The sequence below is a fragment of the Mesocricetus auratus genome, unplaced genomic scaffold (genome assembly GCF_017639785.1).
Source record: "Mesocricetus auratus isolate SY011 unplaced genomic scaffold, BCM_Maur_2.0 Super-Scaffold_100007, whole genome shotgun sequence".
Classification (NCBI taxonomy): Eukaryota; Metazoa; Chordata; class Mammalia; order Rodentia; family Cricetidae; genus Mesocricetus; species Mesocricetus auratus.
In genome coordinates, this window is record NW_024429191.1 from 9,529,569 (window position 1) to 9,555,607 (window position 26,039).

A 26,039-nucleotide genomic window follows, 5' to 3' on the forward strand; every position below is an offset into this window, starting at 1 on the left:
GCCGGGCGTTGGTGGGGCACGCCTTTAATCCCAGCACTTGGGAGGCAGAGAAAGGCGGATCTTTGTGAGTTCGAGACCAGCCTGGTCTACAAGAGCTAGTTCCAGGACAGCCTCCAAAGCCACAGAGAAACGAGAAACCCTGTCTCGAAAAACAAAAAACCGAAAACGCCTTTAATCCCAGCACTCGGGAAGCAGATGCAGGAGGATCTGTGAGTTTGAGGCCAGCCTGGTCTACAAGAGCTAGTTCCAAGAGACACCCTGTCGCGAAAAACAAAACAAAAATGGGGTCTGACTGCCTGTTGGGACTAACGCATCCAACTACGAATACGTTTTTCACCTAGACTGACAAAAACCCTCCCCCCAAGAAATACATACACGGTAAGTTAAGTTAAACAAACCACTTTATTTGAGGAGAGGGCATCGGAACCCAGCCATTTTCGTGGGCGAAGATGCGGCAGCCTCCAGATCCAGTGGAACCTGTGGATAGGGAACATGGTTAGGAACGATGCCACACGCCAGGCCGCGAGAGCCGCGAGCGATCGGGAATGTAGAGGCCTGGGTTTCACCCTCCCACACTGGGGCAGCGGGCGGTGAGCTGAGGCCCCTGTGGCTCTGGGCGCCGAATCTCACCTCCGGTCACAGCCAAGGCCGAAAATGATTTTCAACGAACGCCCATTTACCCAGCCCACGGCGAACGCATGGCCGCCGAGACCCACCTTACCTGGGGCAGAGACAGACGGCAGGAAACGACAAACACTAGGAGGCCGCAGAGGCGCCGCCCGGACTTTTATAGGCCCTCCCAGTCGGCGTGCTTCGGCGAGGCAATATGCGCAGGCGCAGGCGGAACGTGGCGGGGGGTGGGGAGACAACACGCAGCCAATTACAGTCTGCGGTGAGCTGCACCGGCAGTGGAGATATCGCGGCGTTTGGTGCACTATAAAATCTCCCTTCCGCACAGCCGCGCTCTTCTTCTACTTCGGGAAAACACGTGAGTCTGTCTTTCTGGGTTCGGCCTTGGTGCCTGGGCCGTGGAAATCGGTGGGCATCCGGGCGGAGGCGCCCTCGGGCGGGAGGTCCCCTATCGAAACCACAAGCGGCCGCAAAGCCGAGTATCCTTCTGAATCGCTTCTTTTTTGTCTCTAGCAAATGGCGGATGACGCCGGTGCAGCGGGAGGGCCCGGAGGACCCGGGGGCCCGGGATTAGGCGGCCGCGGCGGCTTCCGCGGAGGCTTCGGCAGTGGCCTCAGGGGCCGCGGTCGTGGTCGAGGCCGCGGTCGTGGTCGAGGCCGTGGGGCTCGTGGAGGTAAAGCCGAAGACAAGGAGGTAGGTCCGGGCCGTGGGCGGGGCGGGCAGCGCGCTCTCTGCAGGAGGCAGCCCTTTGACTGGTGTTTTCCTTCAGTGGATCCCGGTCACCAAGCTGGGCCGCCTGGTTAAGGATATGAAGATCAAGTCCCTGGAGGAGATCTATCTGTTCTCCCTGCCCATTAAGGTACAAAGACATCGAGGTGCTGAAACGTGGTTTTGCTGGGAAGGTGGCTGTCTAGATGGAGAGGATTTGGATAGCCTTTTCTGTCCAGTGATGGAAAACAAACAACATGTTTCCCGCTAACTTTCTGCTTCAGGAATCCGAGATTATTGATTTTTTTCTGGGCGCATCTCTAAAGGATGAAGTTCTAAAAATCATGCCAGTACAGAAGCAGACTCGGGCTGGCCAGCGCACCAGGTTCAAGGTATTAAGTTTGTTCGTTGGCAAGGTGGAGGTGTTTAACTCTCTCACTCTGCATAGTTACACTAGGTTTCACCCGTGTGACTTTCGTACCGGGAGAGAGAGAAATGAGTTCCCTCTAGTACCTTTGATTGGCCTCAGAGTGGCCTCTCTTTCCTAGAGGAGCACCACAGGTCCTATTTGGGGTATGTTGGTTCTATGAAGTTTCACAAGCCATTTCACCTAAGTCAAGTTTCTTCACAGGCTTTTGTCGCTATTGGGGACTACAACGGTCATGTTGGTCTTGGTGTGAAGTGCTCCAAGGAGGTAGCCACAGCCATCCGGGGGGCCATCATCTTGGCCAAGCTTTCCATTGTCCCTGTGCGGAGAGGTTACTGGGGGAACAAGATTGGCAAGCCCCACACTGTCCCATGCAAAGTGACGGGCCGCTGTGGCTCTGTGTTGGTGCGTCTCATCCCTGCCCCTAGAGGCACTGGCATCGTCTCTGCTCCTGTGCCCAAGAAGCTACTGATGATGGCCGGTATTGATGACTGCTACACGTCAGCCAGGGGCTGCACTGCCACCCTGGGCAACTTTGGTACGTAGCTCACCCGATTGCTGTGGCATCTCTCAGCTCCGCTGCAGCACACTGGTCCAGTGTGTGCTTGGCGTATTAGGGGAGAGAGAGGATGGCCCTCCTAATGCACAGCAGACGTGCCCCAAAGTGGCCCTCTGCTCCCAGGAGTGCAACAGCTTCTTAGTGGGAGGGACCTCTTATCTTGGGTTTTAAGCCACTGACCCTTGTCACTGCTTTCCAGCCAAGGCCACCTTTGATGCCATCTCCAAGACCTACAGCTACCTGACCCCTGACCTCTGGAAAGAGACTGTGTTCACCAAGTCTCCTTATCAGGTACACTGATTCAGCTGGTGTATTGGCTGCTTTGGCCTTTCTTTTGGGTGGGTGTTCGAGGCAGTTTCTCTCTGGCTGTCCTAGAGCCAGCTCTTGCAGACCAGGCTGGCCTTGAACTCAGATCTCAGATCCATCAGCATGGATCTGCCTCAGGAGTGCTGGGATTAAAGGCATATAAGGCCACCACCTGAGTAAGGGATGTGTTGTATTAATGTCCCACTTATCTTTTCAGGAATTCACGGACCATCTTGTGAAAGCCCACACCAGAGTCTCTGTTCAGAGGACCCAGGCTCCAGCTGTGGCCACCACATAAGGGTTTTCATACAAGAAAAATAAAGTGAATTAAGTCTGTTAATTGTTTTGTCTTTTTTTTGGGTTGCTATCCTCCCCGTGCTTGGTCTTTTGGAGCTTCACAGCCTGTAGGCTATGCAGTAGTGGACACTAAATCACAGGCAGGGTACACAGTCACTTTATTTCAGCAATGTGACAATACAGAGTTCTTGGAGTCTTACGCAGCAGCTGCTTGCTTGGCAGCCCTCCTCTCTTCCAGCATCCTTTGCTTCTGCTTTGCCAGGCACTTTCTGGCAGAATAATAGGCTCCCAGGTCATAATCTGTAAAAGAGATGGAGTGCAAATGGCCTTTTATTTACGTTGTGGGAATTGGACAAGGTGGAGAAACCAGAAGCAAGGGTTAGACTTACAGCGGTCATGGTAGGCTCTAGCCACCTGGGTGAACTGCTCTAGTTCCTTGGCACAGTTCTGCTTTGCACTCTCTCCTTCTCTCTGCTGACAGGCTTTAAGCCTCTCCTGGATGATGTTGACAATTTCCTGGTCAACTTTGCTGCAAGAATAAAGGATAACAATGCTTGTCTCAGGAAGTTTAGGGTGGAGGCCTGCCTCAGCCCAGGAGTCTGGGTCCTTTCAGGAAGGGAGGGTTTTACAAAGGATAGGGCCACGCCAGCAATTGTCCCCTGCTGTGTACTTACTAGTCCCTTCTCCATTGCATCTCAGCTTCAAAGATACACAGGACATCACCCTGTTTGCATTCTGTGATGTCTGGCACACGTCGGAACTGCCGGTGATAGTAATAAATTCGGTTCTTGGCATGCTGTTGCTCAATAAACTCTGCAGAGAGAACACCTCAAACTCAAGGCCTGTCTGCTTAGACTTTAGCTAGGGGGTCTAAAGTTCCAAGCTTTTACACAGAGGCGGTCCTGTGAAGGAACTGCTAGTGGTTAACCGCTACTCACCTGTGCCCCTACCCATCTTAGAAAGCAGTTCCTTACATAGAAGATACATACTCAATTTAGGATTGAGAACACAGTTGGGCCTACCTGCCCCATGGTGCAGAGGTTTGAGTAGACAAGGAAGTTCCATTAGCAATTCAGCAGTAGGACCCAAGTTAAAGAGCACAGAGTTCAGACATTGAGATGCTACCACAAAAATGGAGCTGACCTTGGAACTGGCATGTAAACTTCCACTTTCCTAACCCAAAGACCTATAAACCAGGGACAGTGACTTGTCTGTAATCCAAGTTACTGTCTGTATACTGTGAACACAGTCTCTTTCCAGAGGTCCTGGACAAACACTGACCATGCAGATGGATAGCAAATTATCAATTTCCACAAGAGCTTACTGACCGGCTACTGGAGCACAAGTAGCAAAACTCACTGGTGGTGGGCTAGGTTCCCGACCACTACCGTTTTTTGTTTTGTTTTTGTTTTTTACGACAGGGTTTCTCTGTATTGTTTTGGAGGCTGTCGGTCCAGCCTGGCCTCGAACTCACAGAGATCCGCCTGCCTCTGCCTCCCGAGTGCTGAGATTAAAGGCGTGTGCCACCACCGCCCGGCCTGGTTTTTTGTTTTTTTAAGACAGGCTTTTTCTGTGTAAACTTATCCGTCCTGGAACTTGCTCTGTAGACCAGGCTGGCTTCTAACTCAGTCACCTACCTCAACCTCCCCAGTGCTGGGATTGAAGACAAGAGCCACCACTGCCTAACTTCCGGTTACTACCATTTAAAACGAGCGACAGGGGTCTGAGGTAGTCCGGGTTCTGCTGAAGGCAGAAAGACTTATGGGAGGGCGTAGTGCCGGGAAGGCGATGGGAGGTCTGGGGTGCTGCGCGGGGAATCAAAAGGTTCCGGCAGCGGGTGTCCTAGGTGCACTGGGGAAGGTTAAGAGATGACTTGGAAACGAAATAAAACGAAAACGAAAAAAAAAGTCTATTTGGACTCGGGGGCTCTGGATGTGGGAAAGCAACGTGCAGCGGCTGGTGGTTGAACCCTGGGGACGGGCACTGGACGTGGGATCCGTGGGGTACCAGGATCCACTGAGCGGGTGGGATCCCAGACCCTGTACCTCTCACGAGGGTCACGGGCCGGTCCACGACGAGATCGAAGGCCTTCATAAAGTAGGTCAGGGGGTTGGGGAGCGAGGTTTGTGGCGAGGGAGCCGGCGTGCGGCGCGGGGGCTCAGGGTACACATCCTTGTCCCAAGAGTCCGGCATGGCTGCAGCAAACCCTCCCTGCCGACCTCCAATTCGTTCGCGTCCGGACCAGCTCGGCCTGCGGAGGACAAGAAAACACGCCTGCGCGGAAAGGCGGTGCTGCGCCTGCGCAGTGGGTAGCCGCGGGGCACCACGGGATCGTGGCTCAGCTCTCGGGCACCCTCTTGTGGTTCCCAGCGCTATTGCACAGTGGCATCCTGGTTTAGCTGGACAGGGTTCACTGGGAAAAGCTTTGCCCTGACTTACCTGCGAAATTAGCAGAGAGCAAGGTGAACACGGCTTGGCAAAGAGGACACACACAAATCAACCAATAATAGAAACACCAAACGCCCCACTACTCCAGGAAGTCATTCTGGACTGCTAAGCCCTCTAGTCTGTGGGTGCCAGTGAACCTGGGTGCTTCTCTGAAAAGGCAGGGCTTGTCCCGTTGTAGTCCATGGGAGAATAGAGTAAGCACAGAGTGTTTTACCCTGCTCTGGGGGGATTCTTCTCTAGTCCTGAACTCTTGTGCCCCAAGTTGTTCACTGTCCAGGACTGCACTGCCCAAACTCTGAGTTCATGTGTATAGAAGTGGCTTTGCAGCCTGGGCAGTGGAAATCCTCACCTATCTGTCATGTTGGTGCTGGTCACCTCCTGCCAGTGTTGGGGACTAAGAACATAAAGCTATCAACTGCAGTGACTTACCAAATCTAGTATTACACAAAAATCAGTTTATGATACCCACAAATCTTAACATTTTGGTAGCATGGAATCTTAATATATAATGCAAAACCACTATCCCTGAGGGACATCTTAAGCCTAGTGGACTCAGTAATTACACAACTATAGGACCTTGATTCTGTAACAATAGACTCTTGGGATTGAAAAATAACTCAGAACAGCAGTGGCACACGTCTTTAATCCCAGCACCCTGGAGGCACTTGGATCTCAGAGTTCCAGGCCAGAACAAAACAAACAAACAAAAAAGAAAGAAAAAGAAGATAGAAGGCAAGAGGCACAAACCTATAGAAGGAGCACACGAGGGACTGAGCTGGGATGATCACTTGAATCCAGGACTTCAAGACCAGTTTAGGGAACCAGATATGTAGGTTCATGCCTATAAGCCTGACTGCCATTTTGGTGACCGAGGTAGAAGGATTGCCAAGAGGTCAAGGCCAAATGGGCTATAATGTGAGACCTTTTCTCAAAAGAAAAAGAAGCAATTGGAGGACTGGAGAGATGGCTCAGAGGTTAAGAGCACTGACTGTTCTTCCAGAGGTCCTGAGTTCGATTCCCAGCAACAATAAATAAAATAAAAATTTCTTTAAAAAAAAAGAAAGAAAGAAGTTAACAGGTTTTCCAGAAAACCTGGGTTTGATACCTACCACTCAGTTTATAACTGACTGTAACTCTAGTTCCAGAGGATCTGGTGCCCTCTTCTGGCCTTTAAGGACACCAGGCACACAAATAGTGCACAAACATACCTACAGACAAAGCACCCACACAGATAAAATAAAATAAGATTTAATTTAAAAAGGCTGTGGTGTGTAGCTGGACATTGGTGGCCCAAGCCTTTAATCCCAGAGGCCAGAGACAGGTGGATCTCTGTGAGTTTGAGACCAGCCTGGTCTACAGAGTGAGTTCCAAGACAGCCTCCAAAGCCACAGAGAAACCCTGTCTCCAAAAACCAAATATAAAATAAAAAAGGCAGTGGTGTCACAGGCCTTTAATATCAGCAGTCAGGAGGCAGAGACAAGTGAATTTCTGTGAGTTTGAGGCCAGCCTGATCTACAGAGCCAGTTCCAGGACAGCCAAGGCTACACAAAGAAACTCTATTTCAAAAAAAAAAAAGAAAGAAAGAAAGAAAAAGAAAAAAGCCAGGAGAGGGGGTGGTACATGCCTTTAATTTCAGCACTCAGAAGGTAGAAGCAGGTAGACTTCTGAGTCTAAGTGACCAGACTGGCCTCTGGCTCCTGAGCACTGGGACTAAAGGCGTGTGCCACCACTACCCAGTCTCCACTTCAGTCTCTGCCTTCAAATTTTTGACTTGAGTTCCGCATTGGTTTCCCTCAATGATGGACTGTGATCAGGATGTGTAAGCCTTTTTTTTTTTTTTAAGGTTTATTTATCATGCATACACTGTTCTGCTTGGATGCCAGAAGAGGGCATCAGATCTCTTTACAGATGGTTGTGAGCCACCATGTGGTTGCTGGGAATTGAACTCAGGTCCTCTGGAAGAGCAGACAGTGCTCTCAACCTCTGAAACCTCTGAGCCATCTCTCCAGCCCTTGAGTTGCTTTTGATTATGATGCTTTAAGTTATTTTATGTTGTGTGTGAGTGTTTTGTTTGAATGTATGTCTTTGTCCCACATGCATGCAGTGCTCATGGAGGTCAGAAGGGGGTGTCAAATCTCCAGGGACTAGAGTTACAGACTGTTTTGAGCCATCATGTGGGTTCTGGGAATTGAACTTGGGTCCTTTAGCAGAGCAGCTAGTCCTCCTAACTGCTGAGCTATCACTTCAGAATCAATCACGGTGTTTTTATTTCAGTAATTGAGAACTCTAGCTTACAACTCTCAGGGCAGGTCTGAGACCTCTTTACCAGACCCAAATTTTCCTTCTGGCTATGGCCTGAGAACAGGACCCCTCACTAGGCCACAGTGGTCTTGTCCTTAAAGAGTTATCACGTGGTCAGTCCCCAAGACCACGGAAGGAAAAGTGCTATCCCTGGTCCCAGGTGTTCTTACCACTGCAGGCTGCCCATCTAATGCCCCTCCCAGGTTTGTTTCTGGCACCAAAATCCATGCTGGCTACAGGAGCCAGCCAAGGAGCCTGCCAGGTGCTAAATCTGGGATCTGGCAGCTGAGTGTTCTGGCCCTGTCATTTGATTTCTGGTGCCTGGTGGGGAGGCCCCTTCCTGACCTGCAGGGACCGGCCATGGTCAGTGGGCTGGGGCTACACCGTGAACAAACTGGCATATTCCAAGGGAGGGGGAGGGGGCAGTCCTAGAGCTGTGAGGAATGGGTCTGAAGAGACAGGGATATGCTTTTGGGCCTAGAAGGGGCACGAGAGGGAGAGGTCACAGTAGCCACCCACCCCTGACACTCACTACCTTACTGTCTTGGAGGCGTCCAGGTCTTTCCAGGCTGAGTTCACAAGGGTAGGAAGTCTGATTGTAGAGACCCCGTCTTTAACCCTCCACTCTTCTCTTGTGGATGGGTGGGTGGGTAGCACAGGACTGACTGGACCTCTCCCTTAGGCCTCTAACCCACGTTGTACTTGGGGAGTGTTGAGTCTCCTGGATCATCCTGAAGCCACCCGCCCCCATAGAGACCCCAGATCTGAACTCCTTTTTTCTGCCCCTAGTCCCACCGGAAGTTCTCTGCCCCTCGACATGGACATCTTGGCTTCCTGCCCCACAAGAGGAGCCGCAGGCACAGAGGCAAGGTGAAGAGCTGGCCTCGGGATGACCCCAGACAACCTGTGCACCTCACGGCTTTCCTGGGCTACAAGGCCGGCATGACCCACACCCTGCGGGAAGTGCACCGCCCTGGACTGAGTGAGTCACTGAGGGGGACGCAAGGCAGAGTGGGGAATGGAATCCTGCAAATGACAGGAGCCACAAACTGTTCTTGTGGTCCAAGTAGAGCCACAATCCCAGACAAGATGATGTCCTGTGCATGCAAATTGCCCTTAGGGCAGGCAGGGTCCGTGCTGAACTTTGTCAAGCCCTGACCATGCTTGGAGGGAGAGGTCTCTGACAGTACTTGCAATTTAAGACCGAGGCATGGAGAGGCTGGGAAAGTGGTCCCAGGTAGTTAGTGAGTGGAGCTATAGGGACTCAAAGATGGGTACCCTTGTGGGGCTCAGGACTGCAGCCTTAGCTACTTGGGATACTGAGGCAGGAGGATCACAAGTTCAAGGCCAGCCTGGGTAACTTAGTAGCCTCTGTCTCAAAAATAAAGATTATAAAAGATTTGGGGATGTGGCTCAGTAGTATGATGTTTACCTTGTCTGCTCAGAGTCTAGGTTCAATCCCTAGTATTGCTAAAAATAGTGTAACAGAAATTTACCAGGGGGTTACCCCATCTTCCCTAAAGCCTGTGAAGAGTCTGTATATAGAACTTTAGAACATATATTTTAGAAGAGCTAGGATACAGATGTGGATTTCTGTGTGACAATTTTCCTAAGACTGAAACATTCCATCCTTCAGGGAAACTCCTTAAGCAGGAAGGAAAACAACTCAAAATTGTTCCAGAAAGTCCCTGAAATTGGCCAGATTTACTAGGCCCCTCCCTGTAAGCAATAAAAGCTGATCATTCCCCTTCAGAGGGGAGCTGTGGAGTAAATGCCAGTGTAGTGTCTCCCCAGGAAAAGTTTTGTCTCACAAGATATACTTCAGTCCCTTCTACTGTTTACCTTGGTTTGATGTTAAAAGACTTCATTTTGCTGAGTTTTGGTGGCACACGCCTTTAATCCCAGCACCAGGGAGGCAGAGGCAGGTGGATCTCTGTGAGTTCGAGGTCAGCCTGGTCTACAAAGGGAGTTCCAGGACAGCTTCCAAAACAATACAGAGAAACCCTGTCTCGAAAAAAAAGACTTCATTTTAATTATGCATTCGTGTATGTTTGTATGGGAGTATGTGCACTTCAGTGCAAGTTTGCAGAGACCATAAAGGGGTGTTAGATATCGTGGAGCTAGACTTACAGGTGGTTGTTGTGCTATCTATTTTTATGTCAAATTGACACAAGCTAGTGTCACTTAGGAAGAGAAAACCTTATTTGAAAAAAAATGCCCTCATAAGAATGGCCTGTGGTACATTTTTTAAAAATAACGATTGATGTGTGAAGGCACCGCTCATTGTGAATAGTGCCGGCCCTAGACTGGTGGTCCTGGGTGCTACAAAAAAGCAGGCTGACACCGAGCGGTGGTGGCGCACACCTTTAATCCCAACACTCAGGAGGCAGAGGCAGGAGGATCTCTGGAAGCCTGAGGCCAGCCTGAACTACAGAGTGAGTTCCAGGACAGGCTACAGAGAAACCCTGTCTCGACAAACAAACAGCAGGCTGAGAAGCCAGGCAGTAAGGTCCTCCATGACCTGTTTCTGCTCTCACCTCCAGATTTTTGTCCTGCTTGAGTCCTACTCTGACTTCCCTCAGAGACGGAGCATGACCTGAGAGTCGTAAGCCCACAGAAACCCTTTCTTCCCCAACTTACTTTTCCTTTGGTCATGATGTTTTATTACAGTAACAAGAAACACTAAGCCAGACAACATGTGTGCTAGGAGCCATACTTGGATCCTTTGAAACCGAATTGTGTGTGTGTGTGTGTGTTTCCTTATTCAATTATTCAAGACAGGGTTTCTCTGTAGCCCTGACTGTCCTGTAACTCACTCTGTAGACGAGGCTGGCTTTTCCTGGGGAGATGCAACACACACACACACACACACACACACACACACACACACACACACACACACACACCACACACCCCACTCTAGATAGGAAGCTCATGACAAACCAAACTTGATGAACTGGTGAGTCTTACTGGGGTTACTCACAGGAATATGGATGAGAAGTTACTCACAAGAGCTGAAATGACTCAAAGGCAGATGCACCACCAAGACCCACCCCAGCATGGGTGACAGCTCACAGAAGCTGGGAACCTGGAGCACCCAGCACGGCCTGTAGGTGGCTCCACAGGTAGCTCAGTCCCTTTGAGCCTCTTCCAGGAAGCTCAGCGGCTCTCAGTGTCTTCCTGGCTTTTAGCTGGTCTCTGCTGCTTCCGGTTGGCTGGGCCTGTCTGAGAGTTTGCTTTGCAGTTTGACTTGTCTCAGTGTGATGCTCAGCAGTCTTTGGTATTTATACACTCTTGGAGACTGAGGTTCTTAGTGAATCTGCTCAATTTCAGGGACTGTGTGGATATTCTGAGTTGTTTGTTAACTGTGTTTATTACCTTATTTGCAGTATCTCACCTTCCCTTAGAATGTTCTGTTGTTTGACCCCTCTATAAACATTCCCATCCTTTTTGTTGAAAATAGACTCTTGGGCCGGGTGTTGGTGGCGCACGCCTTTAATCCCAGCACTCGGGAGGCAGAGGCAGGCGGATCTCTGTGAGTTCGAGGCCAGCCTGGTCTACAAAGTGAGTTCCAGGACAGTCTTCAAAGCTACAGAGAAACCCTGTCTCGAAAAACCAAAAAAAAAAAAAAAAAAAAAAAAAAGAAAATAGACTCTTGGAGCTGAAGAGATGCCTTAGAGTTGGGAGCGCTGGCTGCTCTCCCAGAGGACCTAGGTTCAACTCCCAGCATCCACATGGCAGCTCACAACTGTCTGTAAGTCCAGTTGTAGATGATCTGGCATCTTTACACAGATATACATGTAGGCAAAACACCAATGCACATTAAAAAAATAAATCTTTTCTTTTTCTTTTTGAGACAGGGTTTCTCTGTGTTGTTTTGGAGGCTGTCCTGGAACTTGTTTGGTTGACCAGGCTGGTCTCAAACACACAGAGATCCGCCTGCCTCTGCCTCCTGATCTCTGGGATTAAAGGGGTGCGCCACCACCACCCGGCTTGTTTGTTTTTTAATACAGGTATTTTTTTTCTCTGTAGCTTTGGCTGTTCTGGGACTCTCTCTGGCCTTGGAACTCTCAGAGATACACCTGCCTCTGCCTCCTAAGTGCTGGAATTAATTATGCAACACCACCTGCCTGAAAAGTTGTTTGTCTATCCCTACCCTGCAAGACAGGATTTCTCTGTCTAATAGTCCTGGCTGTCCTGGAACTCTGTAGACCAGGCTGGCCTTGAATTCACAGAGATCTGCCTGCCTTTGCCTCCTGAGTCCTGGGATTAAAGGTGTTTATCACTGCTGCCTGGCTCCAATTTTTTTTTTTGGTTTTTTGAGGCAAGGTTTTTCTGTGGCTTTGGAGGCTGTCCTGGAACTAGCTCTTGTAGACCAGGCTGACCTCGAACTCACAGAGATCTGCCTGTCTCTGCCTCCCGAGTGCTGGGATTGAAGGCATGCGCCACCAATGCCCGGCTCCAAAATTTTTTAAAGATTTATTTATTCATGTTTTTTATGCATAAGTGCTCTGTCTTCATGCACACTAGAAGAAGGAATCTGATACCATTATAGATGGTTGTGAGCCATCATGTGGTTGCTGGGAATTGAACTCAGGACCTTTGGTAGATGCTCTTAACTACTAAGCCATCTCTCTAGCCCCCAAATGGAAGGTTTTAGTCTAGGACAGTGGTTCTAAACTTGTGAGCCTTGACCCTTTTGGGAGTCAAACAACCCTTTCTCAGGGGTTGCATATCAGATATCCTACATATCAGACATTTACAATTCATCACAGTAGCAAAATTACAGTTATGAAGTAGCAATGAAAACGATTCTGTGGCTTGGGGCCCCTAAACATGAGGAACTGAGGGTCGAAGCATTAGGAAGGTTGAGAACCACTGACCTAGGAGGGAAGCAGTGCACAACACTACCTCAGTCCAGATGCCCAGCATCCCAGCTCTGGCGTGCCCTGGCTGCCCTTAGATAGCCACACTTCCTCTGGCCCTCTCCAGGCCCTTAGCAATGCTCTGCTCCCTGCCCTCCTGTTATAGAGGAGCCTTCCTTCCTTCCTCCTCATTGTGGTAAAGTGTGCACGGCCATCTCCACTGCGCTCACTCTTCCCACTGTGCCGGCTGTTTCCTGTTTCCCGTTGTCTCCCTACCTTCCTCCTGCCTCCCTCTCCTTTATTCACGCCTTCTCTTACTCCCTTTCCTCTTTTCCCTTCCTTCTTCCTCTCCTTTCTTCCAAATTCTTTCCTCTTTTTATTTTATTTTATTTTGGTTTTTTGAGAGAGAGTTTCTCTGTATTGTTTTGGAGCCTGTCCTGGAACTCGCTGCGTAGACCAGGCTGGTCTCCAGAGATCTGCCTGCCTCTGCCTCCCGAGTGCTGGGATTAAAGGTGTGCGCCACCACCGCCAGGCCTCTTTTTATTTTTTAGAACATATATTTCAGTTGAGTATGCTGGCTGATGCAGGAGGATCAGGAATTCAAAGCTGTTCTGAACTACATAGCAAGTTCAAAGTCAGCCTGGGCTATAGGAGACTCTCCCTCACAATAAACCTAAGCAAAACAAAATCCCATGATAAAACCCATGGTGGTCTAAGACTATCCATGAAATGATGGGTTTCTAGGTTTACCTAGTGCTTATGACACTAGCTTTAGAATTACTAAAATTAAAATAAGATTATGGCAGTCTAACTACAGTCGGCCAGTCAACAGCTCTGTCTCTCAGGCTGACCCTCTTGTCAACTCTTCTTCCTTGGTCTAAACAGAAATTTCCAAGCGAGAGGAGGTTGAAGCTGTGACAATTGTGGAGACACCACCGTTGGTGGTGGTGGGCGTGGTGGGTTACGTGGCCACTCCTCGAGGTCTTCGGAGCTTCAAAACCATCTTTGCTGAACATCTCAGTGATGAGTGCCGCCGACGCTTCTACAAGGATTGGTGAGAGCCTAGCCCCAGCTCTGTACTGGACCAGTGGAGGGAGGGGCAGCCTTGTCCAGGCAGATAGTGTGTGTTGTGCCTTCAATTCAGCAAGACAGGAAAGAGTATTAGAGAGCTGGAGAGGACATTGGGATCCAGAAAAAGGAGGAAGCAAATACTCAAATCTACAGGTTTGGGCAGGTGGGATGACTCAGGATAAAGGTGTTTTGCTGTCAACCTGTGTTAGGTCCCTGGGATAGGGTGGGAAGATAGAACTGATTCCTGAGTTGTCCTCTGACTACCCAAGTGCACTGTGATGTTTGTAAACATGTACACACTATATATAAAAATAAGTGGAATTTGCCGGGCGTTGGTGGCGCACGCCTTTAATCCCAGCACTTGGGAGGCAGAGGCAGGCGGATCTCTGTGAGTTCGAGGCCAGCCTGGTCTACCGAGCGAGTTCCAGGACAGGCTCCAAGACAATACAGGGAAACCCTGTCTCGAAAAACCAAAAAAAAAAAAAAAAAAAAAAGTGGAATTTAAAGTCACCCGGGTGGTGGTGCCACACACCTTTAGTCCCAGCACTCGGGAGGCAGAGGCAGGCGGATCTCTGTGAGTTTGAGGCCAGCTTGGTCTACAGAGTGACTTTCAGGACAGGCTCCAAAGCTACACAGAGAAACCCTGTCTTGAAGAACAAAACCAAAACTTTAAAATCATCAGAGTTATTATATTTATGGGGCTAATTAGATGAAATTTCATACTTGATCTAGAAGCCAAAGTAAAAGGAAAGACAGCCAACTAAGAAGTTCTTACAATGCCGGGCATGGTGGTGCACACCATTAATTCCAGCACTCAAGAGGCAGAGGCAGGTGGATCTGTGTGAGTTCAAGACGAGTCTTATCTATAGAGTTCCAGGACAAACAACCAAGGCTACACAGAGAAACCCATCTCAAAAACCTAAAACAAAACAAAACAGCTAAAAACAGCAAACAAAAACACCCCCCCAAAGGATCATTTTTAGAACTCTTACCTTCTGTGGAACTAAGTCTTGAAAGGCAAGGCCCAGCTCCCTGCCTGGGGTACTTCATTCCTCTAATATCTTATGGAGACATGGGCCCAGCCTAACCTTCACCCTCTGTGGGGATTAATTGATGAATATGAGCCCTAGCATCAGTGCAGGACTGTATGACCACGGGCAAGTTGGCTGACATCTTGAGTGCCTTGTATGCCAAGGATAGATGTAGGGTGTCAAGGGCTGTCCATGCCCTAGCCCCCACTCCCTGAAGTGACTGGTGAGCATCAAGGATGCTGTTTTTTCTGTTTGTATTATGAATTTGCTCTTCATCCAGAGTTTAGCCTCTGGTAACCATAGGTTCTTCACCGCTAGGACAGGGTTCATCATTCCACCTTCTAGAGCCCCCTCAGTGAGGGCTTTCGCCTAACTGGAAGCACAGCATTTGCTCAGTGTCTGAAGGAGGTGTTAAAGGTCTGCTGGGCACAGGCCTGTAAAATCCTAACATTTTACAAGGACCTGGAATATTAGTCCAGCCTGGGTGACATAGTGGGACCCTCTTGAGACACACACACCCACACACATACAAAGAGGAGAAGCGGGGAAGGAGGGAGGGAAAGAAAATGATCAGGAATGGTGACTGGACGCATCTCAGGCTCTTAGGGCGGTCCTAGGCCAGGGCTCTTGCTTGGTGGGCTGCAGGTAGGGCAAGGCAGGCAGGATGATGCGGGGAGCTACCTGGCTGGGTCGTGAGCATTCTGTGTGTGACTCAGGCACAAGAGTAAGAAGAAAGCCTTTACCAAAGCCTGCAAGAGGTGGCGAGACTCCACCGGCAAGAAGCAGCTCCAGAAAGACTTTGCCGCCATGAAGAAGTACTGCAAAGTCATTCGGGTCATTGTCCACACCCAGGTCAGCACAGCCCCCACCTTCAGCCCATTCAACTTTTGGGTGCCTTCTCCCATCCCCCACCTCCAAATGAAGAGCCCTGACAAATGTCAGCTTAAAAATAGCACCAGCCCTGGGAACAGGCTCAAGATCTGGCCGGCTACTTCACTAGCCACTCTTGTCCCAGAGATGAGAGGCCAATGGCATGTGATATTTATTATGGGTCGGTGTCATCAATGGCTATAGTGCCCCATGGATGACTCAGTTACCCAAATGCCCTGAAAGGCTTGAGTCTTCAGCCCAAAGTTCAGCATGGAGAACTGGCTGTACTGGGGGTCCAGCTTGATGCTAAAATTGAACCAGAATACTCACTCTGGAATTTTCCTATGCATCTTGTCTTCAGGGAGGTACTCCCCAGCAGCAGGCCTATGCCCACTCCTTCCGGGCACATCCCCTGCTCTCTGAACACAGGCTTCTGCTACTCTCACACCTGCAGCTCACAGGTTATCAAGTCAGTGCTGGCTGCCTGCCAGGGACCATGGAGGCAGGAGTCATGCTCATTTAATTCCCCCATGGGCCCCAGGGCTTACTACAAACCTGGTATACAGTAGGAGCTCTATAAATACTTGCTGAACACCATGCCGTGACCTAACTGGTGTGTTTCCAGTTGTGTATCCTCTCAGCCTGAGACGCTCCTAGCGGCCAGAGGCTTGTTGAATGGCCTAGTTAGCAACCTACACTTGGAAGAAAGTTGGAGCCCACTCCCACATCTGCGTGGCTCTGGCACTCTCCCACCTGGCCAGACTGGCCTTTCCCATGCTGATTGCTTCTTCTGTCACAGACTCACTCAGATCTTTGCCTAGTGACTTCTCGTTGTTACCGGTCACTTCCTCAGAGAAGGCCCCCATGACCACCCTACCCGAAGTGCTGCCCATCATTTATTGGGATGCTGAGCTCTCGCCAAGAGTTTTTTACTTGGCTTTTATCTGTCCTGAAGGAGATGGTGGGACTCCCTGAGATATGGGAAGATGCTGTCTGCCTCAATCTGCTGTGCCTACATCACCCAGCATGTGACAGGAGTTTAATAATGTCTGTGAATAAATACAAGTGGGAAAGGCTTGGGGTTACCAGTGGTCGAGCCAGCCGCAGGGGTGTGGGACCTGTGAGCCGACCTTCCTGCTGTGCCTTGCAGATGAAGCTGCTGCCCTTTCGGCAGAAGAAGGCTCACATCATGGAGATTCAGCTGAATGGTGGTACTGTGGCTGAGAAGGTGGCCTGGGCTCAGGCACGGCTGGAGAAGCAGGTGCCTGTACACAGTGTGTTCAGCCAGAGTGAGGTCATTGATGTCATTGCTGTCACGAAGGGCCGGGGTGTTAAAGGTAGGGTCTGGTAGAGACAGTGGCTCCAGGGGAAGCGTGTTTAGCAGGGGACAGAGTGGCCTCATAGCCTCTGGCCCTTCCTCTCTACAGGGGTCACTAGCCGCTGGCATACCAAGAAGCTGCCAAGAAAGACCCACAAAGGCCTGCGCAAGGTGGCCTGCATTGGTGCCTGGCACCCTGCCCGAGTAGGCTGCTCCATCGCCCGGGCTGGGCAGAAGGGTTACCACCACCGTACAGAGCTGAACAAGAAGGTGTGTCCGCAGCTCTGAGGGGCCTCTAGTGGGATGGCTTGACTCGAACCCTGACTGGGTTCACGAAATATCATTACTAGTTTCAGAGTCTGAGCATGGGTGCTGGGGGTGTGTGTGGCCATGCGGCTAGCCCAAAAGCCACCTCTAACTCCTACTGCTATTTTCCCGGTAGATCTACCGAATTGGCAGGGGGCTGCACATGGAGGATGGGAAGATGGTGAAAAACAATGCATCTACCAGCTATGACGTAACTGACAAGTCTATCACACCACTGGTGAGGAGATGGCCAGGCTGGCAAACGGGTCTAGTGGGGCTCGGGGGACAGGCCCTAGGTAGGTGCTGCCCTGCCCCAAGTGGGGCTGGGGGACAGGCCCTAGGTAGGTGCTGCCCTGCCCCAAGTGGGGCTCGGGGGACAGGCCCTAGGTAGGTGCTGCCCTGCCCCAAGAGTTCTATCGTGGACATTCCACAACGGGATATCGCCCCCCACACAGAGTAGGCCCAGGGTCTTGGCAGGACGTCAGCGATGGGAGACCTGACAGGCTGCCTGTGAGCAACCACTTGGAAGTCCCAATCCTTGTTTGTTCCTGTGCCCTTCATACATGCTGAGAGCAGAAATGCAAACAGCAGGTCCTGCGGTGGCCTAGGAGTCAGTCCGGAGCTAGAGAGAAACAGCCATGCAGCCTAAGCATGTGTCTGCATTTCATGTAGCTCCTGCTGGGCTCCAACTCCCTATATAACTGAGGATGACTTTGAAATTCTGATCCTCCTGTTTCTACCTTCTGAGTGCTGAGAGCGTGTGGGTATGCCACACACCCTGTGTTTTTCTCTGTTTTCCCTGGCTGTCCTGGAACACAATCTGTCGACCAGGGTGGCTTGGAACTTTAAGATCCTCCTGCCTCCTCCTAAGTGCTGGGATTAAAGGCGTGTTCCACCATGCCCAACTGACTCCTTACTTTTTAATGTGGTGCTCAGGATCGAACACAGGGCTCAAGCACGATAGGCTAGCATTCTTCCGATTGAGCTACTGAGCCAGGGACTCACTGTTACCCAGGCTGGCCTTCAACTCTTGGGTATCCGCTGTATCACCCTCTCAAGTGCTGAATTTACGGGTGTGTGTCACCATCCTCAGCATCCCAAACTTCTGAGCTTCAGCGCCCCCGCAAAAAGGCATAGTGTCAGGTGAGACGGGACAGGAAGGATACTTAGGACGCGGCTCAGGGGCTGCTGCCTCGATGAGTGATCCGGTGTGAGGTATTGTCCCAGTGCCCTGGGGTCTGGGCACCGGGCTCCTTCACCTCCCAACCCTCTAACTTGCCTGCCTTGTGCCCGGCTTGGTGTGATCTGTCTCCCGTAGGGTGGCTTCCCCCACTATGGGGAAGTGAACAATGACTTCGTCATGTTGAAGGGCTGCATTGCTGGCACCAGGAAGCGGGTGGTCACACTGAGGAAGGTGAGTGCAGCATGGCGAGCTGGGTGGGTTGGGTTGGTGAGAGAGTGAAGGGAGGGGTCTGGCGGAGCGAGTGATCCATTGAGGCCTTCTTGGCGTGAACTGGAGGCCACAGGAGGAGCTGGGGCTCTCCATCCTTGACATCTCTTCTCCCTTGAATCCCCAGTCCCTCCTAGTGCACCACAGCCGCAGGGCTGTGGAGAATATCGAGCTCAAATTCATTGACACCACTTCCAAGTTTGGCCACGGGCGTTTCCAAACAGCGCAGGAGAAGAGGGCCTTCATGGTGAGCTAGTCCCATTGTTCTCTGGGTCTCAAAACTCCAAATCCCGCTTGCTACGGAGAGGAACTGGAAGGAGGGTATTCTTAGGGGTCTAGTAGAGCAAGCCTTGAGCAGCCCTGGTGCTGGTCGCAGGCAGTATTTCTTGACCGACTCTCCTGACTAACGCTCCTCCTGTCCCCACACCTTAACCAGGGCCCCCAAAAGAAGCATCTGGAGAAAGAGAAGCCGGAGATCTCGGGAAACATATAAGATGCCTGGAATGGAGCACACTTGGGAGTACTCCTGCTGCCTGTCCTGTCCTTTTTGCCTAATAAAGTCCTGAGGCAACTCTTAAGCCTGGGTCAAAGGGTTGCGGGGCGATGGGGACACCAAAAGGCGGGCCGACGTCTCAGGGCGCAAGATTTACGGCCTAATTAAGGCGGGCTAGGGATGCAGTTGGGTGGATGTGCGTCCACTCCAGTTGCGGGCCATTGTCATCGGGGTCCTGTGGTCTAGCTGCTCTACGAAACTCTGCCTGTGTTCAGCTTTAAGACAGGGGCTCCACGGAAGAGGATCTCGGGGCGGGGCCTTCTGGAGGCGGAAGTGGGAGGGACTGGTTGGACGGGTGGGGTTTAGGACCTACCAGAAGAAAGACTCGTCGAGGGCGGGGCTTCTAGGAGGCGGGTAGTGGGAAATCCAGGAGCGACCGGCCTTCTCTGGGGGCGGGGCTTAGAGCAAACCGCTACATGATTGGCTAATGAAAGAGGGCGGGTTTGAGTGTAGAGCTGAGGGATTTAGCGTCCCCGCAGGGGAACATTTGCCTGTCCCATTGCGGCCATGTCGTTCTGCAGTTTCTTCGGAGGCGAGGTTTTCCAGAATCACTTCGAGCCAGGTACAGCCTGCGGCATTAAAGTAGGCATCGCCTTCTGGATGGTGGTGGAGTCCCTGAGTCAGGTCGGGGCGACGGTGGCTGCTGAGGAGGAGCGAGCTTGGGAAAGAGAACTCAGAGGAGGGGCTGGCGAGGGCACTGGGGAGCAGGAGGACTTGAGAGGAGAAGGGCATTCCATTAATCTCTGTTCTCGAGGACAGGCCTTGAACTTCAGTGTAGATCTCTCTGTGCTTTGGGGTGGGTACCGCCTGTGTGGTTTCTTAGTGGTCTGGACTTTGGAGCGGAACGGTATGGATATGTGATCCAAGGCCCGCGCTGGAGATGTCCTGCTTGTGTTCCTTCCTGGACTCACTTGTTTGAGTGGACAAGCTCCGCGCTTTTCGTTCAGTCCCGAATGGCGGCCCAGGTGTCTCCCTGACCTCTCAGTTAGGTGTCAATGAAGTGTAACCAGTACAGCTTGGGTGCGGTAGCCCGAGACTGTGGTGAGTCCCCTTCTTGCTGGGTTCTGCTGATATTGGACTAATTTGGTAGAACTATGACATTGGCGTTCCTGGGAGGGATCTGTTAGATGTCAGTTCTCTCGAGGGCTGACCTATGCAACGCTGGGCTTCTGTTATAAGTCAGTTGTAATACAGGGGCACTGGGCAGAGGCCTCCCTTGATTCCCTCTTGTCTGCATCGTGCCAGTTGCCTTCAGGCTACCCTGGCAAGCTCGACACTCCACTATGTTTTGCTTCCTCTCCAGTTTCTGATACACACTGAACAGTTCACACTCCTCAAGTGATGGGTGATGGATGACCAGTTCCCTGCAAGTTCCCATTTTTAAGTCTTTCAAACAGTTACGCAAATCAGTTTTGCAACCTTATTTACTCCTTCCACTCATCTGTGTAGCTTTGTAGATCAGGCTGACCTCGAACTCACGAGATCCACCTGCCTCTGCCTCTCAAGTGCTGGGGTTAAAGGTGTGCACCACCACACCCTCCTCAGCAACCTTTCTTATATAGACCCCCAATGGGATGGTGCCAGTGTTGTCGTTTCCAGGGTCCGAGGACAAAGGAACTCGTACCAGAGGTGGGGCATATCAGTGCCTCTGCATCTGTTCCTCCTCTGCTGCAGGTGTCTACGTGTGTGCCAAGTGTGGCTATGAGTTGTTCTCCAGTCGCTCAAAGTATGCACACTCTTCCCCATGGCCAGCGTTCACTGAGACCATCTACGCAGACAGTGTGGCCAAGCGCCCTGAGAAAAACCGACCTGAAGCTCTAAAGGTGTGTGGGTAGCCCTGTGGGTGCTGGGACTGGCTGCACGCTTCCTCCTTTGCCTCCCTCATGGGGTTACCCCAGGTCTTCATCTTCAGCGGGGCACTGACACACTAAGATTGTGGTGTTGTTGGAGACAGGGTCTCTCTGTGTAGCCCTGCTGTCCTGGAACTCGCTCTGTAGACCAGGCTGGCCTCTGCCTCCTGAGGGCTGGGACTAAAGGCGTGAGTCGCCACACCTGGATTTTTGAGAGTGCTTGTGTTCTGTGAGACCGTGAGCATTAGGACGGCTTCCTTGCACAGGCCCCACCCTCAGAACTGTAGTTACCCTGGGAAATGGGCAGATGGTGGACGTGTCGTCTATCTGCAGCAGGCACAGTGACTGTGTTTGGGTCTTTTCAGGTGTCCTGTGGCAAGTGTGGCAATGGGTTGGGCCATGAGTTCCTGAATGATGGTCCCAAGCGGGGGCAATCCCGGTTCTGAATATTTAGCAGCTCATTGAAATTCATCCCTAAAGGTGAGCACCTTTGGCATCTGGGGACGTCTTGTTATAAATGAGGAAAATGCAGCAGGGAGGCACACTTGTATGCTTGTCTATCGGCTGTGGCAACATGCACCTCCCAATGTCACCTCAAGAGCTGGCTGAAGGACAAGACTAGGGGGTAAATGTCCTGGGTCCATATGGGACCCTCTCAGGGAGAGCATGGCATGAGGCTTTCTCTGTAGGCCTGGCCTTTCCCTGTGCCTGGAATCTTTGGTTGGATGTAGGGGTGGGTGAAGGCTGAGGACCTGGGCCGTGTGACCAAAGGCTTGCTTCTGAACCTGAGTGCCTGTCATTCCTCTGCATAGTGGCCGTGGTGGCACATTTTCTGTCACAGGGCTGCTGAGGACAAGTGATCAGGTACCCCTGGGGCCTAGCGCATAGTAACAACTCAATAAAACTGCTCCTTTATCTACCTTCTTAGCAGTGGTCAAGGACTATAGCAAGACCCTTTATCCATTTTTGATCTGCAAAATGGAGCTGTCAAATAACAACTGCCATTGTTTAATTGTGGGGTTAATGAGCAGTCTGGAAGGGCCTGGGGCACACTGAGCTATTGTGTTATTTGTGTACTGTCATCCTCTTCTGTTCTCTGTCTCTGGTGAAGGAAGAGGAGACGGGGTTCTAGTCCCCACCCGTACCCCCTCCCAGTCCCGAGACAGGATTTCTCTGTGTAGCCCTGGCTATCTAGGAACTTGCTCTGTAGAACAGGCTGGCCTCAAACTTGGAAATCAGATATCCACCTGCCTCTGCTTCCTGAGGGCTAGGATTAAGGCATGTGCCACCACCGCCCAGCTCTCCCTTTATTTTCATATTTGTATACGGGTGCTTTGCCTACATGTGTTTCTGTGTACTACATGTGTGCAATGCCTGAGGAGCCAGAAGAGAGCATTCCTGGGACTGGAATTACAGATGGTGGTAGCCATCGTGTGGGTGCTGCGGATGGACCCTGGGTCCTCTGGAAGAACAGCCCATCTCTCCAGCCCTCTGCCAAAAACACATTTTAAATTTTTGACTGAGTGTATTTGTGGGTGCGTACATGCCACTGCGTGTGCAGAGCTCAGAGGACAGTTTATGGGAGTTGGCTCTCAGTCTTCCACTTTAGGCCTGGGTTATCAGGTTGTTAGGCTTGGTGGACAAGTGCCTTTGCTCATTGACCTTCTCACTATCCATCGTTTTAGGGTTTTGGTTGTTTTTTGTTTTTTTTTTTTTTAAGACAGGGTCTTGCTATATGGCCCTGGCCATCCTTATACTCACAGAGATCTATTGCTTCAGTCTCCTAATAGGGTCTGGTGGTTTTGAGATAGGATGTCCATTGTGGCCCAGAGTAGCCTGGAATTTACCATACAGCCCTTCCTGATTGTGCCTCCTGAACCCCCTGCCTGAGTGTCTGGAATGCTGGGCTTGCAGATAGGAGTCATCACTTGCATGACTTAACGATGATGTGTTTTCTCTCCTCTTTTCCAGACAGAGAAGCTCCTGCCTCCCAGGGGCACGAGGTGAGCATCTGCCCACTTTTTGGCAGCCCCACTTTAGTGTTGGAACCCTGGACATTCAGACTGGGGGCCTGGGAGGAGGTGGTTGAAGCATCAGGGAGGCTCCAAATGCCTTGTCTCTGAACAGAATCACCTTAGATGGAGCACCATCTGGAAAATCTTTGCTGTTCTACCATGATAGCCCTGGGGATGGTGCTAAACCATTGGCCGTTTTGAGTCTGTGGGAGACTCTGGGTTTAGCTCATCTTTGAATGACATTGTACCCAAGCCTTCTCTTGTCCTTACTCTGCCACCCACCTCCTTGGCTGTCCACACTCACCCCTATGGGGCTCAGTTCTGGGGATGGGCCCTGGGCCTCATTAAAGCTTGTGCTTGTCTCCTCCAGGCTATGCAGGAGATGGAATGACATTGGGGCTGCCCTGGACAGCCACTCCAGCCTTGGTCACCGCATGATCTGCTCTGGTTAAATCCTTCTAAGCCAGCCAGGGTGGTGATGATCTGTGACCTTCAGGGAGGGGAGTGGGCTGATGCCGATGCCAGGGACTCTTGGACCGTTTCTTCTGGCAGAGAAAGCAGAACGCTGTTTCACAATCTGGATTCATCTTGCCTCACTCTGGCTTGGGAAAGTGACTGTTGCCCCATTACCTGACCAGTGTAGCAGGGGCCTTGATCTCCTCCCTTCCCCCAGTTCATACCTGCAGGGGTGTCCCCTTCCAAGATAAGTTCACTGTACCTTACTAATATGCTTGGAAGCTCTTGACATTTGGGAGCATGGGTGATGCTGAAACCCACTCCACCTTGAATCTCTTCTGGAATGATCAAATGGAAATCAATCAGCGTGAAGTCTGGGCCAGCTGCTAATTATTTATTTCAGGGCTGGGGATTGAACTAGGATTTTAAGTGTATGTGCCACCACACTTGATTTAAACAGTGTTCTTTTCTTTATTCTTCTCACATAGAATACATTCCAACCACAGCTTCCCCTCCCTCTCTTCCTCCCAGTTCCCCATCACCATCTCCTCTCCTCCCCCTCAGATCCTCTGCTCCTCTACTTCCCTTCAGAAATGAGCAATGATGTCAGCCGAGCACAGCATAACAGGGTGCAATAAGAGGAGGCATAAATCCTCATATAAAGGCTGGCTGAGGCCACCCAGCAGGAGGGAAAAGATCCCACAAACATCAACAATGGCAAGCACCCGCCCAGAGCCATGGGGAGGGGTGGGTCTTCTTCATAGGTCTCTGAGCCAGCAGCAGGAGGGTTCCTCAGTCTTGGAAGGCAGTGTAGGTCAGGGTTGAAGGTCTTTTTTTGTTTGTTTTTTGTTTTTTTTCAAGACAGGGTTTCTCTGCTGTGGCTTTGGAGGCTGTCCTGGAACTAGCTCTTGTAGACCAGGCTGGTCTCGAACTCATAGAGCTCCACAGAGCTCCACCTGCCTCTGCCTCCCAAGTGCTGGAACTAAAGGCCAGTGCCACCACCGCCCAGTTTGGGTTGAAAGTCTTGAAGCTTAGAAGTGTCAAGCAGGGTCCAGGGCTACAGGAGTTTGAAGCATTTGTGTGGAGGTGCTCTGGGCCCTGGGCTTGGGATCTTCCTGGCCCACTGTTGAGATGCCCCCAGGAATACAGGGAGGTGGTGTCTTTCTCTGGTGATATTATCTGCTGATCAGCTAGGGCTTGCCATTCTGAATGACCTCAATGGTCCCAGACTGCTGTCAGGGGAGATTCATGCTCTGGGATTTCTATATTGAGGGAGAGGTATTAGATCTCAGTGCAGGACCCCTGGCTCCCTCTTCAGCCTCCAGCAAACTGACTATAGGCGCAGGTGCTCCTCTCCCGGGGTACTGTTAAAATCTGTGGTCAGGCAATGGTGGCGCACGCCTTTAATCCCAGCACTTGGGAAACAGAGGCAGATGGATCTATTTGAGGCCAGCCTGGTCTACAGAATGAGTGCCAGGACAGGCTCCAAATCTACACCGAGAAACCCTGTCTTGAAAAACAAAACAAAGTCACTATTAGTGTTAACCATGAGTCCTTATTCTAAGTAAATCTTCTGATGTTCATGTTCCCATAATTTTCTAATTGACACCCTAATTGGCACCTGTGGGACTCTCTCCTCTCCCTTGTTAACCTGACTGCCTTGAGCAAAAGGACTGTCTCAGACTACCTTACATCAGCACTGGCTGTCTTGAATATCCTATGGCTGTCTAGAGCAAACTGTGATGATCAAAGTTGATTGCTCCAGGCTTCTGAAGGCTCAACTTCAGCTAAGGGTGTTTGAAACAATTTATACCAGACTTTTTTTGCTATCACAAACCTTGTGAATTCCTGATGATCCTGCAACCGTTTCCACCCAGACCAGAGAAGAAGCACTTCTTTTGATGGCCTAGCAGAGGGACTGTGGTGGTGGGTGCTAAAGAAACAGGCTGTGGGGGCTCGAGTGATGGCTCAGCGGCCAAGAGTACTTGTTGCTCTTGCAGGGACCTGGGCTTGGTTTCCATCATCCACATGATGACTCACAACTATCCATAAATTCAGGGGATCCAGTGCCCTCTTATGACATCTAAGGGCATCAGACAAGCACAGGGTCCACATACGTGTAGGCAAAAGCACTCATACACATGTAATAAAGTAAACATGAAAATATTAGGAGAGAAACAGGCTGTGACTGGTGCAAGAACAAACTGTCATTTGCATGGGAGTTGTGCTATGGTTAGTACAGATGCTTATTGCACTATATAAGCAAGGTGTTCCACTCACTAGATTGGCTGAAAGATACGGTCCTGTGTTTGCCTTGGTGTTGCTAAGGCCTAATAAGAGGCTTCCATTAGTGTTTTTCCTTGCTCACGGTTAGCAGTGCAGGCTGAGCTCATAGCAGGGAGAGAAAGTGGCAGAAATACTCGGGTAAAGGCAGAGGAGTGGCAGCCTGAGCTACAGAAGCACGGGGCCAAGGCTGCTTGACAACTCTTTAGCTGTCAAGAGGGGGTATGGCTAGACCTCCAGCTAAGACATCAGAAACAGGAGTAGCTGTCTCTCAAAGGGCAACATGGGTGACAGA

At 50.9% G+C, this 26,039-nt stretch overlaps 4 protein-coding genes and 3 non-coding genes across 7 annotated transcripts; 5 read left to right on the top strand and 2 right to left on the bottom strand.

Annotated features, from left to right (window-relative positions):
- Window positions 1-543: 543 nt before the first annotated feature.
- Window positions 544-670, bottom strand: LOC121141684. Its single transcript, XR_005878647.1, has one exon. It is a non-coding gene; the product is annotated as a small nucleolar RNA ACA64 (small nucleolar RNA).
- A 191-nt stretch (window positions 671-861) lies between these two features.
- Window positions 862-2,970, top strand: Rps2 (ribosomal protein S2). The gene is made up of 7 exons (XM_040748278.1): window positions 862-988; window positions 1,144-1,323; window positions 1,400-1,489; window positions 1,623-1,730; window positions 1,970-2,303; window positions 2,524-2,615; window positions 2,848-2,970. Exons 2-7 carry the CDS (start codon window positions 1,147-1,149, stop codon window positions 2,926-2,928), a joined length of 882 nt encoding a protein of 293 aa, XP_040604212.1. The 5' UTR covers window positions 862-988; window positions 1,144-1,146; the 3' UTR covers window positions 2,929-2,970.
- Window positions 1,768-1,901, top strand: LOC121141649. Its single transcript, XR_005878613.1, has one exon. It is a non-coding gene; the product is annotated as a small nucleolar RNA SNORA64/SNORA10 family (small nucleolar RNA).
- LOC121141650 lies at window positions 2,330-2,460 on the top strand. Its single transcript, XR_005878614.1, has one exon. It is a non-coding gene; the product is annotated as a small nucleolar RNA SNORA64/SNORA10 family (small nucleolar RNA).
- A 98-nt stretch (window positions 2,971-3,068) lies between the features above and the next one.
- Window positions 3,069-5,211, bottom strand: Ndufb10 (NADH:ubiquinone oxidoreductase subunit B10). Its single transcript, XM_005081599.4, has 4 exons — window positions 4,973-5,211; window positions 3,602-3,740; window positions 3,317-3,456; window positions 3,069-3,227 (listed from the first exon to the last, which is right to left on the bottom strand). The coding sequence occupies exons 1-4, from the start codon at window positions 5,118-5,120 to the stop codon at window positions 3,124-3,126; spliced, it is 531 nt and encodes a 176-aa protein (XP_005081656.1). The 5' UTR covers window positions 5,121-5,211; the 3' UTR covers window positions 3,069-3,123.
- Window positions 5,212-7,962: 2,751 nt separating this feature from the next.
- On the top strand, window positions 7,963-19,165 carry Rpl3l (ribosomal protein L3 like). Its single transcript, XM_040748280.1, has 10 exons — window positions 7,963-8,039; window positions 8,466-8,658; window positions 13,427-13,595; window positions 15,360-15,495; window positions 16,664-16,850; window positions 16,941-17,101; window positions 17,274-17,375; window positions 18,456-18,551; window positions 18,715-18,834; window positions 19,024-19,165. The coding sequence occupies exons 1-10, from the start codon at window positions 8,037-8,039 to the stop codon at window positions 19,078-19,080; spliced, it is 1,224 nt and encodes a 407-aa protein (XP_040604214.1). The 5' UTR covers window positions 7,963-8,036; the 3' UTR covers window positions 19,081-19,165.
- A 380-nt stretch (window positions 19,166-19,545) lies between these two features.
- On the top strand, window positions 19,546-23,833 carry Msrb1 (methionine sulfoxide reductase B1). The gene is made up of 5 exons (XM_013121583.3): window positions 19,546-19,702; window positions 20,815-20,963; window positions 21,356-21,470; window positions 22,962-22,993; window positions 23,376-23,833. Exons 1-5 carry the CDS (start codon window positions 19,648-19,650, stop codon window positions 23,394-23,396), a joined length of 372 nt encoding a protein of 123 aa, XP_012977037.1. The 5' UTR covers window positions 19,546-19,647; the 3' UTR covers window positions 23,397-23,833.
- The last annotated feature ends 2,206 nt before the right edge of the window (window positions 23,834-26,039 follow it).

Coding starts and splice junctions, on each gene's coding strand:
- Rpl3l (XM_040748280.1), top strand. Junction 15,496..16,663: donor GGGTCATTGTCCACACCCAG/GTCAGCACAGCC, acceptor TGTGCCTTGCAG/ATGAAGCTGCTGCCCTTTCG. Junction 17,376..18,455: donor ACAAGTCTATCACACCACTG/GTGAGGAGATGG, acceptor TGTCTCCCGTAG/GGTGGCTTCCCCCACTATGG.
- Rps2 (XM_040748278.1), top strand. CDS start 1,147: ATGGCGGATGACGCCGGTGCAGCGGGAGGGCCCGGAGGACCCGGGGGC. Junction 2,304..2,523: donor TGCCACCCTGGGCAACTTTG/GTACGTAGCTCA, acceptor ACTGCTTTCCAG/CCAAGGCCACCTTTGATGCC. Junction 2,616..2,847: donor TCACCAAGTCTCCTTATCAG/GTACACTGATTC, acceptor TTATCTTTTCAG/GAATTCACGGACCATCTTGT.
- Ndufb10 (XM_005081599.4), bottom strand. CDS start 5,120: ATGCCGGACTCTTGGGACAAGGATGTGTACCCTGAGCCCCCGCGCCGC. Junction 3,457..3,601: donor ATGCAATGGAGAAGGGACTA/GTAAGTACACAG, acceptor TTATTCTTGCAG/CAAAGTTGACCAGGAAATTG. Junction 3,228..3,316: donor TAGAGCCTACCATGACCGCT/GTAAGTCTAACC, acceptor TCTCTTTTACAG/ATTATGACCTGGGAGCCTAT.